Genomic DNA, 18120 nt, shown 5'->3' with positions numbered 1-18120 from the left:
GTTTTCACGTCTTTTATATGTGCGTTGTATCACTTTCTATAGTCATAATTAGTTTGGATTTTGTTTTTGCATCATCTGCGGCTTCTTATGTCTTCCCGGTAACTGGCTTGATGCTATGCTGCAAATCCTCCAGAATTAGAAAATTCCCCGCGGCAAAGGTCCATTCGTTGTAGTTCTCCCGGCCTTTAAGTTTTGGAACATTTACTAGATAGTTCGACGCCATTCTTGCAAACTATTATTGCATTCACTGAATAACACTTCCCTAACTTTGTTTCAACACGTTATTGAGAAAAAACAACTGTAACTTTAACTTTTAAAACGAAAGACGCTGGGCTCATAACCTGTAAATTAAACACGAGTTTTGAGGAGACAGAACGAACTGGAACGTTTATTTTAATAACTTTTCAAAACGATAGACAAGATAATCATAGATAACAGATCATTTTGATATAAAAAATTGACATTTATGAATTTAATTAAAAAACGCTTTACATTTGAACAATTCTGTAAAATGTCTAGAATAATAAATCGAATTGAATTAAATGGATAAGGGTCTCGCCAAAATGAATACAATATCTTAAAGAAGTATTTGTCGTACAATAATATTACCCAATAAGGGGATAGTATGCGTTGCTTGCGACTCCGCGGTGGTTCTGTTTGTTCCTGGCCAACTTTACGTAACCATCGTTGCCCCAACCCTCTCCCCAGGAGTTTTTAGCGATGTAATAATCACCGTGAGACTTATCAGTTCCATAGCCTACGACAAGCATCTGTAAATAAATTAAATTTTGTACTAGTGAGCATTCCAAGTAATGTATGGTTCCAAACTGGCACCGTGTCAATAGAGATTGAAGTTGCTTTAATTATTTTTAAATCTCTTTTTTCGCCATCGTTACCAATACCGGATCCGGGAACGAAATCGGACATTCTTCCAAAACTGGTATTGGTATCGTTGCATCCCTAATTATATCGTTAGTTCTAAATATTGAAGCTCTGGCCTAGAGTAATATGAAAAATAAGTGCCTACTCTCTTCACGGACGTATATAAGGGGGGGGTCTTGGGGGTCCGGACCCCCCCCATTGCACCGCGCCGATTGTAGAATACGATAGTTTCTTAAGTCCGCCACAGTGCGGGGAGCGGGGGAATGGGCAGTGCCCCCGCCGCGGCGTGCCGCCGCCGCCCGCGTTTCGGCCGCGCGCACCATACCAAGCTAGAATCTAGTTTAGTCTATTTTGTCTCTTCGCGTTGCGCAGTTGTCAGTTGTTTTAATACAGAAAGAAGTGTCGCATTTAAAAAGTATGAAACGATCAAATCAGGTATCTCTTTTGAGTTTTTTTTCTAAGAAAGAGAGACCAAATCCCAATGAACTTTTATCAAAAGACAATGTGGAATCCTGTCATATTGAAGAAGTAGGAATAAATAGAGCGGGGCCATCCACAGATACTGATGACGATGAAGTGAAGAAAGGTAAGTCTCTTGTTTATTTTATTAGGAAGGAACCCAGTTACTAGAATTTTAAAAACTTTTATCCTGCTCTTATTTTTATTCCCAGAGAATTTCTGTAAACAAATGTTTTGCAGTGAGCATAAAATATTTGACAAATGGTAATTTCAGTGTATATGCGACGTGTACCTAAGTGTTATAAAATCATTTCGCCTTTTAACAGAAAGAAATACAATTATATTTAACTAACAACTAACTGGTGCCCGCGACATTGTTCGCGTAGACTTAATTTTTAGTTGAAAATTCTTATTCTTAACATAACTTTTTAGTTTATGAACCGATTGGAATGAAACATAGACTAAAATGTTAAACAAAACCGCATACAAATCGATTAAGCCGTTTCTGAGATTAGCGTGGTCAAACGCACAGACAAACAGACAAAAAATTTAATAACTATTTTATTGACCTCAGTAACATAATTATAGTGCGTATGAATTGTTTTTTTTTTGTAAATATTTATGTACTTACAGAAACGGAACGCTTACGATTTAATTATAGTATGGATTAGAGTATTAGAGTCACAAATTATTATTATTATTCTTACAATTAAATATGACCAAAAAGCTGTTTGAAGATGTTTTAGTCAAATATGTCTTTGTTACAGCCAGGATGGATTTGTGTTCGGCTACGTCCGCAGCCGCAGCCAGGACGGGTTATGATATTGCGCTCTACGTATGTCATCCTCCAAGCAATGACGAGGAAAAGCTGAGAGCATTAAAAGAGCTTTGGACCCCTCCGGATACATTTAAATTTCCAGTCACTATCACTGGTAAAAAGAAACTTTCTTTTCAACGCCATTGGACTACCAGGTACTCATGGCTTGTATATTCAAACGTCATGCAGGGAGCACTTTGCAAAGTATGTGTTTTATTTGGAAAAAAGCATGGCGGTCGTGGTCAGCAAGAACTTGGAGCCTTGATTAGTAAGCCATTTACTTACTGGAAGAAAGCTTTAGAGAGCTTTGATCACCATGCAGATACTAAGTATCATAAATTTGCTGTTGAGCAGGCAGCAAATTTTGCAAGGATCATGGAAGGAAAAACGTTTGATGTTATAGAGTGCATGAATGCAGAAAACAGTAAAATTGCCGAAGAGAACAGAAAAAGATTGAAAGCCATTGTTGAAACAATTATTCTTTGTGGAAGGCAAGAAATAGCACTAAGAGGAAGTCGTGATTTTGGAGAAATTGGGATAAATGAACCCGAACATAATGATGGTAGTTTTAGAGCACTTCTTCGTTTTCGTGCGCGATCTGGCGATGAAGCACTTAAAAATCATTTACTAACACAAAACATTCACAGTAGAGCCATGTATACGTCACCAGGAATTCAAAATCAAGTGATTGAACTATGTGGTAGTGCTATTCAAGCGCAAGTACTTAATAGGGTCAAAGAGGCTGGTTTTTTTACTGTAATTGCTGATGAAACACAAGACATATCACGGCGAGAACAATTAGCGTTATGTTTACGATACGTACACTGCTCATCTGGGAAATCGGTTATACGGGAAGATTTTTTAGAATTCATCCACGTAGAAGATGTTTCAGCTCAAGCTTTGGCAACGACTATTATATCACATCTCTTATCATATAATTTGGATATGGATAAATGGATTGGTCAAGGCTATGATGGCGCTGCAGTGATGAGCGGCCGGTTACGGGGCGTAAGAACAATAATCGCAGAGCAATACCCGAGAGCGCAATTCGTACACTGTGTTGCTCATGTTCTCAACTTAGTTTTAGCGCATTCATGTGAGATACCAATAATACGTAACTGTATCGGAACCATTAAGAGCGTAATAAACTTTTTTCGCCTATCACCGCTTCGTGACGGACTTTTGAAGAAAATTGCGGATCAAATTAATTCATCTCATTCAACGCTTATCTCTCTTTGTGAGACACGATGGACCGAGAAACACGTGGCTGTCGAAAGATTTGCAGAAATGGTTCCCGTTATATGCGAAACACTTGTGGCACTTCAAGATGCTGCTAGTAGCGACGTCGCTACTCAAGCATACCATCTTCAAATCGCTATGGATAACAGCCAGTTTATTGTTTCTTTAGTTATACTGAGAAAAGTTTTTTCATATACAGCAAACCTTAACAAAGCAATGCAGAAAGTCAATGTCGATTTGACCAACATTTGCGAATATACAAAAAATGTAAAAACGACTTTACTAAATGTTCGGAACGAAAGTCAGTTCGCAATTCTTTTTGAGCAAGCACAGCAGATGAGTTCAAGCGATATAGTAATGCCAAGAATAACTGGAAGGCAAACCCTGCGCAATAATATTGCAGCAGAAACTGCCGAAATATACTTCCGACGAAATGTGTTTTACCCTTTCATTGATCATGTTATTACAGAACTCGACGCTCGTTTTAAACCACATGAATCGACGATCGAAGGAATTCAAATGCTGCTACCTGAAAAAACCAGTAATGACTCCAGGATAAAAGAAAATCTTAACAAGATTACACAAACATTTCTGGGTGGGAAAAATAAAGGCACAATATTTCTGAGTGAATATAAGATATGGCACAATCACTGGAAATCTGTAGCACAAAAACCTGCAACTGTGATCGACACCATCGATAACTGCGATGATCAGTTTTTCCCTTTAATAAAAAAGCTTCTAATTATTTTAGCCACACTCCCAGTGTCCACTGCAACCCCTGAAAGATCTTTCTCTACATTAAAGAGGTTAAAAACTTACCTAAGAAATAAAATGGGCGACGAAAGACTTACTGGTCTGGCTTTAATGAGCGTACACCGAGATCTGGCGGTGCAACTTGATTCCGAAGAAATTATTAATCAGTTAGCAATTAAACGTAAAAGACTAAATGTATTACTTTAAAGTAGTGTCCGACCGAACTTTCGGTTTCGGTTTCGGCCTAGTTTCGGCCAAAAAACGAGTTTCGGCTTAGTTTCGGTTTCGGCCGCCATCCAGCCGAAACTACGGTCGAAACCGAAACTGAATTCGGGAGATTTCGTCCTGCGGTCGGACATGTTCGGTGCACTGAACTGCGAGCCACGAAAACACTTTTTATTTTCATTATATTCAAATAAGTATTATTGCATTAAAAATATTTTGTCATTGTAGGTAGGATGGTACTTTTTAATTTTAATTATATTGTAGTTCATTAAAAAGAGTGCCATACAAAATGACCAGAGTTTAGAGGAAATTATTTTGTTCTTAAAATGAAAGAGTATTTTTTGTTTAGTGTAGGTAGGTACCTAAAGAAATTAGTGCACCTAAAAAAGTAATTTTGTTTTCTACCTTTTATTTTATGTTATTCGTTAATAATGTTCACACAGGTAATACCTAGATACTGTTTATTTTTTTATATTATTTACGAAGAAGTTATAACTTATTTAAAAAAGCACAACCATTTATTTGAAATAAGGAATGATAATTTTTAATTAATAGTAGTTGTAAAACAATGAATCTCGTGTCAGTTTTTTTTGTTTGAGAGAAAACTACATTTATTTTCATGTATAACTTGAATTTACAATATTTTGTTAGTGTTACTGTAGGTAGGTAGGTAATTTTTAATTTTAATTATATTGTAGTTCATTAAAAAGAGTGTCATAATAATACGACCAAAGTTTAAAAGAAATTATTTTGTTCTTAAGATGAAAGCTCTTCATTTAGCTTGAGAGAAAACGCTTATTTTTTTCATACATTAAGTATTATTTGCATTAAAAATATTTTGTTATTTTAGGTAGGATGATACTTTTTGATTTTAATTTTATAATTGTAGTTCATTAAAAAGAGTGCCTTACAATATGACCAAAGTTTAGAATAAATTATTTGGTTATGTGATTAAATAAAAGGTGTTTCAATTTTAAAACAAATTATTTGTTCTTAAGATGAAAGAGTATTTTTGTTTAGTGTACCTTAACAAATTAGGTATAAAAAAAAGTTATTTTGTTTTCCACCTTTTATTTTATGTTATTTCTTTTTTTATGTTATGAACGAAGCGATTTTATTTAAATAAGGAGCGATAATTATGTTATGTTTATTTTTAGTTCAAATATCAGAGACTGAATGATTTATATATAAATAATATTTAAAAATAAAGGCTGATTGATTAAGACTGACTATTTTTTTCACGAAAACATGACCTTATATATTTTTTTTTAATTTGCGGACCCCCCCCTTATCAAAGCTATATATACGTCCGTGACTCTCTTCCACCTATCTATAGTACCTACCTATAGTACCTACTTGTAATTCCTACCTGTAGTACCTACCGGTAGTACCTACCTACAGTACCTACCTACAGTACCTACATATGGTACCTATCTATATCACCTACCTGTATGTATGTCTCTCCTGAGTAGAAACAATTAAGTTTGCATTTCACCATCACTGTGAAAATCAAAAGAGATGGCGAATTACGATATCAGGCGAGTGTATGAAAAAAAATTGAACCACTGGAAACAAGCTGTTGGTGTTTTTCGTGCACATAATCTCGTTCAAACCAAATGAAGGAAATTGATTAACTTGAAAGCGCTTAATACCGGTTCAGTACCCCTTCGTTTTATTGTGGCGATAATTACCCCGATGTATCGCGGTGGAACTTACTATATTGTGATTGTGTTGTGTGTTTCTTCTCAGAGATACAGTGGTAAGTGAACCTTGTTCATACCTACACATACTATCACACAATTTTAGCAAACACAATTTTTTTTCGTCCGTGTTTAAATTATTCACAATCCTTATTTGTAAGCGAATTCAGATTTAACAGTTTTTTTTATTTGATTTGATGCAACACAGAACGCGTGCTTAATCGGCTAGAACCAAAAAATACCAAGTCAGCGGCGACATCGCTTGCCATTCAAATGAATATGAAAACTATAGACTTTTATTCGATGTTTCACAAAGTTCAGGTTAATAAATCACGGTGCTTTCAAATATCAGCATAAATATTTGTACTCACTGCATGATTTGGGTCTTGAATTGAAGTGTCCTCTGGCTTGAAATAAATCCCGTCCTTGTATTTAGAAAAGGATATGTATCCGAAGTACATGCCCACCCCCACCGGCCCCTTGAGGGCCACGGCTTCCGTCAACTTATCATCATCGCTCGTTGATATGGTCACGTAGCCGGTGACGTTTGCTCCTGAGTTTATAGGGTCGTATCTGAAAATAAATTCTGATAACGAAATGTTTTCTTTTCTTTTCGTGAGCTGACTGAAAATTCACGGATCGTCACTGGTTGATTTATATATTACAAACATCTATAATATTATTACGCTAGCGTCTGGACGGTCTAGTCCCTCTGATTGGTCGAATTCAAATTGTATGTTTCGGGTAAATTCCGCTAACTTGAAAATTAATACCCGATTTAATACTAAAATAGGATCGCCTTATGTAATACGAGATTTCTTCAAAAGCATCGTTTCTGATCATATATTTTTTGGATAATATCGAAGAAAACATGTTTTAGAAAGTTAAATCCATTGAATTAATTACATTACAATAAAAACCATAAAAAACCAGTAACCAAAGTCCCTGCTGAGCTCAAAACCGTTAGGGAGAAGGAGCCTGGGAAGGCCAAGGTTAAGATGGAGCGACAATGTCCTCAAAGATTTGTCTGCCTTAGAGCTTCGAAACTGGAGAGAGCTGGCGCAGGACCGAGATGAGTGGAGGAAGACTCTTGAGGAGGCCAAGACCCACCAGGGGTTGTAGAGCCAAAAGTGATGATGACAGTAAAAATTATCCACAATTATGTTTTATATATTTAAGGTCTGTCAAGAATCAAACATTCCAAGGTCCCTTAAAAATGTCAATCCGTCCTTTACCGGCCCTGGAGTAGTTTTCCTATTGGCCGACAGAGCGCATAAGAGCGATATACAAATATTTCATTTTCATTTATTCAAGCAACGGTAATTATTTACGTAAAACAATTTTTTTAATACGCATTTACAAATAAAACAAACATTTGATTTAACTTAATGACAACAGACAAAACTTTTTGCATGGACGATTTTGAAAAATATTGATATTTAATATTATTTACGTAAATTATAATTTCGCACTATTTTGACAGAACACCGATATGAAGTTAACGCATAATACACGTGTGTTTGTAAGAAATATGGGCACTGACAACCCAATAAAATAACATGAATTACAATCGGAAGACAGAAACGCTTCGTTGGTTGTAAAATTAGCAAACAAATCTCTAATCTGACGGCCGGCATAGTCCAGTGGTAACGCATTGGACTGCCATTCCGAAGGTCGCGGGTTCGAACCCGGCGTGCGCAAATAAATTTTATTTGATTAGTTTGTGTTATTTCACAATTAATTAATTAAAATAATATATAGTATATTTGCGGCACGTTCCAGAGTGGAAAATACTACCAGTATCGCCCTGGTGTAAGACCACCATTCAGAATTGAAACGTTGCTCCAAATGGCTTTAGCCGTGTTTAGTGACTAGATCTGAATAGCCAGGTACTTCCCCACCTTCCTCTTTCCATTCCCCACTTACCTTCAGCCTCACAACATCCCCCAATTGGGGATGCCATAGTCTCACTGGCTCCAGACGGGAGCAGTTGGGACTCTTGTGAGGTATTCACTATAAAAAAAAAAAAAAAAAATGTACTTATATGTAAAGTAAAACAATCATTTTGCCATATATATATTTTTATATAATATACACAATTATTATATAAATATATATATAATATATTTATACAATATATATTTAGGTAATTATTCGGAATCGCTGGACAAGGATAATACGAAATATTTTTTAAATAAAACCTTCTGACTTACCTTAAATAATATAAAAGGAATCCAACACCATTTGGGCAATTTTTAATTTTAGCATTTTAATTTTTAATTAAGTAAAATGAAAATTTGCTTTCGTTGTATTGGATGACAGCCGGAATTATTTCTATTGATGACATTTTCTTTTGTTGGTATTCCTGATATGAGTGGCTAGAATTTTTACCATTTACTCTATGCAAATACTAGGTAGGCACTATTTTAGCCGAGCAAAAAAATAAAAAAAAGGTATTTAGATTTGTTTTATAAATAAAGAAATATTCAAGAAAGGTTATTATAGGTTAGGTTGGGTTAGGATAGGTTAGGTTGGGTTATGCTAGGTTAGGTTAGGTTGGGTTGGTATAGGTTAAGTTAGTATATAGGTTAGGTTGAGTAATTTTAGGTTAGGTTAGGTTGGGTTATTATAGGTTAGGTTAGGATCAGTGGCGGCCGCTGCCCTAAAAAGGTGGTGGTTCACTGACAATCCAAAATAAAAACAATATGGCAAAAAGATTATGGGTAAAAATAATTATTCCACCTACCTTATTTGTAGATTAGGTCTATTATACGTTGTTTGTGAAGAACAAAAACTTCTATCACTTTTGAAGTGAAATTTGGGATTGTTTGCAAAATTTTTTTTTCAATATTAAGTACAGATAAAGCATTCAAACGGTCTTGACTCATCGTGTTTCGCAAGAATGATTTAATTCGTTTTAAGGTAGAAAAATACCTTTCGCTTTCCACAGATGTCATAGGTATTGTACATATTATTTTAAAAAGCTTCACACACTCCGAAAACGACTCGACTAAATTATTTATATTAAAGAGTTGCAAGATTGCCACTGCACCATCGGCGTTAGAGAAATCATCTCTCCCGTATATAGCACATAGTTCATTTTTCAATTTAAATTTATCTAAAAAGATGTACGTGTTCACTGTTTCATTGAAATCACTTTGAGGAAAGTTTTCTTTATATTGAGTAAAGTATTCACAATAAAATAATTTTGATGCTAATAAATAAAAACATATAGTAATACTCAGTTTCTTTGTTTTTTTTCGGGGGGCGTTTATGCGAAAAGCGACCGCTCTCCCCCTCAATTCGATACGACTCGAGGTTCGTTTTGGCGTGCGAGAAAAAAAGTCGCCTTTCATTTGTTTCGGGCTTAAGGCGAAAGTCGACCGAGACGCCTTCCCGTCCGTATAGAAGCCAAGGTTCAATTCGGTCTGTAAAAACCGAAAAAATGAGTCAGTAAGAGTTTCTATGGAAATAATTCCCCGACCAACTCGACCGGATTCGTTCGGGGCTAGATGTCGACAAAAATTTTAGGAACCTCTGGCGGCGGAAACTGGAAGCGCTCGCGGCGCGCCATACTAAAGTACCGCAGTACTCTCTTCGGCCGCCGAGATGGCCTCTCAGGCAAAATTGAATTTGTCGAGGTTTAATTGGCACAGCTTCAAATTAACGTTTCCCGCGAGTGTTGCCACACGCACGGTTTCGAAACGGCCAAATTTTGATGCATTTTCTCAATGTTTCGTTTTCATTGATTACCATCGATCTGTAAAACTTTTTTTTCTTCACCGTTTATATTTTTATTCAATTCCGAACGCACCCCGAACGCAAAATGATTAAATAAATTTCGTGCGCCTCTTTTGCTCGAAAATGTTTCGTTTTTCGCATTACTCTAACGTAAATTACAAAGACAATTGATTTTGATCGAGCGTCGGGTCTGATTTAAACAAGTATCGTTGATTTGTTTTTTAATTTCACCCAAAATTTTACGAATTTCCTCACTTGTAGGCTAATTGATTTAATTAAAGTGAAAATGTTTTTCTTTCGGTATAAAATTAAGTTTGGTAAAAATAATTTGGCACGGGTACCGTCGCCCCGTAGTGAAGAACTACATCGATAACGTCACGCAAATTCATAATTTGTACCAGGAGTGCAGAAGTTGGGTAAGGTTAGCCTGGGAGCCATTCATTTTTAAAGTTTTCATCTCTTTATTTTTAACATGTAGGTACCTTATTGCGTTATGTATATATTTTTTCGGTAAATTTTTAAAAGTAGGTGCAGGTACCTACACAGATGGTACCGGGTAGAGGTCCTAGGTGGGCAGGTACTGAGAGCGTGTTTAAGCCAGTTTTCTAGGTTAGGTCCGGAGTGTTTTTATATAACGTATGGATTTAAAATTTAAAAAAAACGATCAAATCTGTTCAGGTACTTACTTTGGCGGTTTATCTTTTTAAAATCGATAATGCTTTTGAACGAAATAAAGTAAATTTCGATAAAAATAATTTGTCACGGGTACCGTCGCCCCGTAGTGAAAAACTACATCAATAGCGTCACGCAAATTTACAATTTGTACCAGGAGCGCAGAAGTTAATAGGGTGAAGCGATGTTAATTGTTTTGTAAAATAAATATTCTTTTAATCAAAAGTTTTTCCAGTTTGAGTATTTTTAATATAATCATTAAATTTGGGAGGCGGACATGGGTACCGTCGCCCCGGGAGCCGTATATATTTAAAGTTTTAATCTCTTTATTTTTTAACGAGTAGGTACCTAATTCCGTTATGAAAATATGTTTTCAGTAATTTTTTTTTTAAATAAATTAATTTTGAAATTACAACTTTTTTCCTCCATAATGATAATTCTTATAAAGCCATTTCTGCCAAAAATTACCTCGAGGACGCTTTAATCTACCAGGAGCACAGAAGTTTGGGAGAGTTATTAACTATTAAAAACGGATTATTTAATTGTTTTTTTTTAATATAATTTTTTCCAATAAAAGTTTTTACATTTTGCGTGTTTATAGAGCAATGTTTTTTCCAAAATAAAACTCGCTGGGATTTTTGAAGAATGTCGGTGACAAAAACCGTACATATGATATGGGTATCAAATTACGCGTCTCGACCTACACAACCCTAACAATAATGGCTAACGGCTCGGTGAAAAAATGATCAGTAAGCTCCTTGGCAAATTTTCTTCTCAAAATATTCATTTCTTTCGTCAAAAAATATATATTTTAATACATTTGTGGACACACACTCATTGTTTTATTCATATGCAAACATACATATTACATTTAGAAACATTTTTTATTTAAAAGTTTTAAATTTTGCGTGTTAATTGAGCAATGCTTTTTCCAAAATAAAACTCCATGGGATTTTTCAAGAGTGTCGCTGACCAAAACCGTGCATACGATATAGGTAACAAATTACGCGTCTCGACCTACACAACCCGAACGGATCGGTGAAAAAATGATCAGTTAGCTCCTTGGCTCTTTTTTTTCTCCAAATATACATTTTTTTCTTTAATTTTGTAGTCCCACACCCTCGCCTCATCTACATTCAATTACTACACCACGCACCACATTTTTACCCATTAGTTGCCTGCAACGGGAAAAAGCTAGTACATATAGTAATACTCAGTTTCATTGTTTTTTTTTTCGGGGGGCATTTATGCGAAAAGCGACCGCCCTCCCCCTCAATTCGATACGCCTCGAGGTTCGTTTTGGCGTGCGAGAAAAAAAGTTGCCTTTCATTTGTTTCGGGCTTCAGGCGAAAGTCAACCGAGACGCCTTCCCGTCCGTATAGAAGCCGAGGTTCAATTCGGTCTGTAAAAACCGAAAAAACGAGTCAGTAAGAGTTTTAATGTAAATGTTTACTGTTAGATTCGTTCGGGGCAAGATGTTGACAAAAATTTGAGGAACCTCTGGTGGCGGAAACTGGAAGCGCTCAAGGCGCGCCATACAAAAGTAACGCAGTACACTCTTCGGCCGCCGGGATGGCCTAACACACAAAAAGTTGATTTGCGGCCGTTTAATCAGCAGAGCTTCCCGGCGACAAATCAACGTTTTTCCCCGCGAGTGTTGCCACATGCGAGGTTTCGAAACGGCCAAATTTTGGTGCATTTTCTCAATGTTTCGTTTTCATCGATCGCCATCGATCTGTAAAATTTTTTCTCCTTCACCGTTTATATTTTGATTCAATTTCGAACGCACCCTGAACGCGAAATGATTTAAAAAAAATTTCGTGCGCCTCTTTTGCTCGAAAATGTTTCGTTTTTCGCATTACTCTAACGTAAATGAAAAAGACGATTGATTTTGATCGAGCGTCGGGTCTGATTAAATCAGTGTTCGTTGTTTTTTTTTTTAATTTCACCCAAAATTTTACGAATTTCCTCACTTTTAGGCTAATTGATTTAATTTAAGTGGAAATGTTTTTCTTTGCATAGTGGTATCATTGGAAAAAAAATAGTCACGTGGTCACGCAAAACCACGTGGTACGACTTTTTTTATCAAATCTGCATGGTCATCCTGATGATTGAATTCCGTCAAAAAGGCGCAGTCTACGGTTAAAATTATCAAAAAAATCATCGTCCGAAGGTTTAGGAACGTTTATCAGCCGTCTTACATATGGCGCTCGGTTCAAAATGTCTCACAATAACCGGCTAAAGTTTGACATTAGCTATTTTAACAAAAAAATGCCATTTTTAATCAGTCGGGCTTTTGGCCAATCAGAAATAATAGCCAATCATAGACAATCAGCGAAGTGACGTGCTTTTATTTTAGGGTTGTGAATTCAAAGAAACGATAAAATCTGTGTAGGTACTTACTTTGGCAGTTTATTTTTTTAAATCGATAATGCTTTTGAACGGTATAAAATTAAGTTTGGTAAAAATAATTTGGCACGGGTGCCGTCGCCCCGTAGTGAAAAACTACATCGATAACGTAACGCAAATTTATAATTTGTACCAGGAGCGCAGAAGTTGGGTAAGGTTTGCCTGGGAGCCATTCATATTTAAGGTTTTCATCTCTTTACTTTTTAACGTGTAGGTTACCTAATTGCGTTATGTAAATATTTTTTCGGTAAATTTTTAATAGTAGGTGCAGGTACCTACACAGATGGTACCGGGTAGAGGTCCTAGGTAGGCAGGTACTGAGAACGTGTTTTAGCCCGTTTTCTAGGTAAGGTCCGTCGTGTTGTTATATAACGTATGGATTTAAAATTAAAAAAAAACTATCATATCTGTTCAGGTACTTACTTTGGCAGTTTATCTTTTTAAAATCGATAATGCTTTTGAACGGTATAAAATTAAGTTTATTAAAAATAATTTGGCACGGGTACCGTCGCCCCGTAGTGAAATACTACATAAATAGCGTCACGCAAATTTATAATTTGTACCAGGAGCGCAGAAGTTAATAGGGTGAAGCGATGTTAATTGTTTTGTAAAATTTACATTTTTTTAATCAAAAGTTTTTCCAGTTTGAGTATTTGTAATATAATCATTACATTTGGGAGGCGGGCATGGGTACCGTCGCCCCGGGAGCCATATATATTTAAAGTTTTTATCTCTTTATTTTTTAACGAGTAGGTACCTAATTGCGTTATGAAAATATTTTTTCGGTAATTTTTTTTTTTTTTTAAATAAATTGAGTTTGAAATGACAACTTTTTTCCTCCATAATGATAATTCTTTTAAAGCCATTTCTGCCAAAAATTACCTCAAGGACGCTGATTGAAGAATGTCGCTAACAAAAACCGTACACACGATATGGGTATCAAATTACGCGACTCGACTTACAAAATTCGAATGGCTCGGTGAAAAAATGATCAGTAAGCTCCTTGGCACTTTTTTTTCTCAAAATATCCATTTCTTTCTAACCATACATATATTTTAATACATTTGTGGTCACACACTCATTGTTTCATTTATATGCAAACACACATACTACATTTTTAAAAGTTTTTAAATATTGGGTGTTAATTGAGCAATTCTTTTTCCAAAATAAAACTCGCTGGAACTTTTGAAGAATGTCGGTCACGAAAACCGAACATAGAATATGGCTATCAAATTACGCGTCTCGACTTAAAGAATCCGAACTGCTCGGTGAAAAAATAAATCAGTAAGCTCCTTAACACTTTTTTTTCTCAAAATATCCATTTCTTTCTAAACATACATATATTTTAATACATTTGTGGTCACACACTCATTGTTTCATTTATATGCCAAAACACATATTACATTTTTAAAAGTTTTTAAATTTTGCGTGTTAATTGAGCAATTCTTTTTCCAAAATAACAACTTTTGAAGAATGTCGGTGACAAAAACCGTACATACGATATGGGTATCAAATTACGCGTCTCGACCTACACAACCCAAACGGCTCGGTGAAAAAATGATCAGTAAGCTCCTTGGCACTTTTTTTTCTCAAAATATCCATTTCTTTCTAAACATACATATATTTTAATACATTTGTGGTCACACACTCATTGTTTCATTTATATGCAAACATACATATTACATTTTTAAAAGTTTTTAAATTTTTCGTGTTAATTGAGCAATTCTTTTTCCAAAATAAAACTCCCTGGGACTTTTCAAGAGTGTCGCTGACAAAAACCGTACATACGATATGGGTATCAAATTACGCGTCTCGACCTGCACAACCCGAACGGCTCGGTGAAAAAATGATCAGTCAGCTCCTTGGTGCCATTTTTTCTCCAAATATACATTTGTTTTTTAAATTTTGTAGTCCCACACTCATGGCTTTATTCACACTCAAACATTAAACCAAATATTTACCCATTAGTTTCGGGCAAAATGCAAAAGTGTCGAAACACACTCTTTGCTTCATCCACATTCAACAGCAAAATACATGTAATTTTTTTTTTTTTTACATCCCCTTACTCGAATAATTTTTACCCATTAGTTGCCTGCAACGGGCAAAAAGCTAGTGGTTAGTAAACTTGAATCTGTCTTTGATCTGTTGTAAGATAATATCACATACTTTGATGCAAGTTGCATAGTTCACCGTTTTATTTCTTTTTGCTTTGGGTTCACCTGTTTGGTCTATGGAATCACGAACTGTCTGAATGCATTTTTCAAATTGATATATATTTTTCTTAATCATGATGGTATCCAAAGAGTGAAGTAATTGGTGAAACAAAATGTCACAATGGAGTAAAATCTTCTTGAAGAAATCTAACCAATATATAAACTGTTCATCCTTAAGATAATGCAATAACATACTGGCCTGGTTTATAGTATTCGAATTATTATTATTTTGTTCTAAAATAGTTTCCATACATTGTATCGACAATTCTGAGTATGCCAAAACAGTTCTCACAGTTTTTATGTTGAAATTCCATCTTGTTGATGGGGCAAAAGGGATTTTCTTTTTCATTACATCGTTTAACACGTTTGTTCGTTTAGGAGACCTCGAAAAAAAAAATTGGAAATGCGTGAAGATGTGCGAAGAACGTTTTTATTACATTGCTTTGTGAAACACTTTTTTCGACTATCAAATTCAGCTGATGAGCATAGCAATGAACATAATTAGCAAATGGAAAATAAGCCTTAATTTTTGCTTGAACCCCTCCAACCCTTCCACTCATAACTGAGGCTCCATCATAGCAGTGAGCTATCAATTTATTTGAACTGATGTTCAAACCTTGAAGTTCTTCAGAGATGGCTTAATACAAACCGTCAGCGCAATGCGAGGTTGGAATTAAGTATTTCCAAAAGCGTTCATAAATATTGCCCTTCCATTCATATCTGATGATCAAAACCATTTGCGTCGTCGTAGAGACATCTGTAGTTTCATCTGCTTGAATCGCAATAAATTCACATTCCGTAATTTTTCGTTTCACTTCTGTGCTGTATACTTCCATTATAGAATCCAATATGTCATTTTGAATAGTCTTTGATGTCCCTTTAAAAACAGTGGCACTATTTTTTTTTTTTTTAATACATACATATTTTGCAAGATATAATATTAAGGTTCATAATATTGGTCATGTATACCTTATCAGAAAAGAGGAGCTCTTGTGCCTGATAAGGGAGCCACGATTCTTACTTAGATTCATAATTCATAATGAGATATAATAATAATATATATTATAATAATAATATATATTAGTTCTACCGAGCCGAACCCTCTGATATGAAAATATCTGGAGACGGTGAATTTTTTTCCCATTTGATATCTGGTGATTTGACGTGTTGTTGTTCTTGTATTGTTTTGTATTTATTTTACTTATATAATGCACTTACATAATGTTGATTGACTAGATGATCATTTGTGGAAAAGTGAGTGGAAGGGTTAAGTTTTTCCTTTGGGGAAGATTTAACCCGGACAACTAAATCGGAAGTAGAAAAATATATATATATTTTTATTTTTGTTTAATATAAGTTTTTTTGGAAAAAAGTTTGATTTTATTTATTTGTTCTTGTTGGTTCATAATACAGCGCAATTCGGAAGGGAGATTATTGTAGTTTTTTATGGCTTGGTAAATATAATGGTTTTGCATTTGAGTTGTTTTAAAGATTGGCGTAATAAATTGATTTCCATTTCTCATGAGTTTGTAAAATTCTTGATATTCTGTGTTATTTTTTTCTTTACACATTTTTATAATGGAAGTTTGCTTAAATATATCATCAATATTTGGTACTGGAAACAATTTAAAAAGCAATTTTGTTGGGAAAGTAGTGTTTTTTTTAAGTATTACTTTTATAATAATTTTTTGCGAGACTTTTACTGAGTTTAGGTTGTTTTTATAAGATCCTCCCCAACCTATGATTCCGTAAATAAGCAGGGAGTGGACAAGAGCATAATATACATTTTTTAGTATTTTCACATTTAAAATATTTCTTAACCTAACAAATATATATATACATTTCCTTATTCTCTTTACTAACTCCCTAATATGGCTTTTCCATTTCAGATTTTCATCGATGATCACACCAAGATATTTGATTTCAGAAGAAGAGTTGATTACAGTACACATAGGATTAAGTAGTTTACAGTTGACATTGTCACAATTTTCATCATGGATTATGATATTTACTTTGTGTTTAGGTATTTTTTGTAGTGAAAATAATACATATGTTGTTTTTTTAGCATTAAGTGTGAGTAGGTTATTATCAAACCATGATTTTAAGATATTAATACATTCATTTGCAAGTTTGTTAACTAGTTCCCATGTTTGACCTTTTATTAATAAAACAGTATCATCAGCATAAGAGATTAATTCACCTTTGATTTTCTGTTGGAAAATGTCATTTACATACATTAAAAATAGTAATGGTCCGAGGACCGTGCCTTGAGGAATGCCAAATGTACTTGTTAGTGGTGTACTAAAAGTTTGGTTTAATTTTACAATCTGAGGTCTTTCTGTTAAGTAGCTTTCTATCCATTTAAGGGCTAAGTGGTCAATGCCATTTTCTTTTAATTTTAATATAAGTTTTTCATGGGAAATGCTGTCAAATGCTTTCTTTAAGTCAATAAAAATTCCTATACATTTATTTGATTTGTCCAGGGTACTCTGAATACTAGATGAAATTTTTGCAATGGCATCTTGGGTACTTTTTCCCTCTGTGAAACCGAATTGATTTTCATTTATAATTTTGTTTTTATTTTAGAATGCAGTTAGTCTTTTTTTAGCAATTTTTTCAAAAATTTTCGATATATTAGATAAGAGTGAAATGGGTCTATAATTAGAAATGTCCTCCGGGCTACCGGACTTAAATATTGGAGAGATTATGGTTTTCTTATACGTGCTCGGGAAAACTCCTGTCTTAAAGCTATTGTTTATAATATGAGAGATTGGTGTAGAAACATAATTTTTAATGATTTTTAGTGTTTTTACGGTGAGACCGTCAAATCCCGGAGCAGAACCACCTCGCATTTTTGATATAATTTGTACAATTTCAGACGGATTGGTTGGTTCGAAGAGTTCAAGTTTAGTTTCTATATTCGGAATATTTTCAATATACATATTATTTATTTTTTTCACGGTAATTTTATCTGCTAGACTCTTTCCTATATTTGCAAAGAAATCATTAA

The 18120-nt window shown here is 34.7% G+C and overlaps 1 protein-coding gene across 1 annotated transcript in view; it reads right to left on the bottom strand.

Moving 5' to 3' along the window:
• Positions 1–605: 605 nt before the first annotated feature.
• LOC149419718 (cathepsin L-like peptidase) overlaps positions 606–18120 on the bottom strand; it is a 35416-nt gene continuing 17901 nt past the window's right edge. The window contains exons 5-6 of the mRNA XM_089637531.1: positions 6447–6648; positions 606–770 (exon numbers count right to left, since the gene is read on the bottom strand). Coding sequence (XP_089493657.1) covers positions 606–770; positions 6447–6648 — 367 coding nt within the window. The remainder of the gene's footprint in view (positions 771–6446; positions 6649–18120) is intronic.

This window comes from Hesperophylax consimilis, chromosome 11 (genome assembly GCF_061612785.1).
Source record: "Hesperophylax consimilis isolate HC1 chromosome 11, BYU_Hcon_1.0, whole genome shotgun sequence".
Taxonomy (NCBI): domain Eukaryota; kingdom Metazoa; phylum Arthropoda; class Insecta; order Trichoptera; family Limnephilidae; genus Hesperophylax; species Hesperophylax consimilis.
This window is presented reverse-complemented; position numbering and strand designations above follow the sequence as displayed.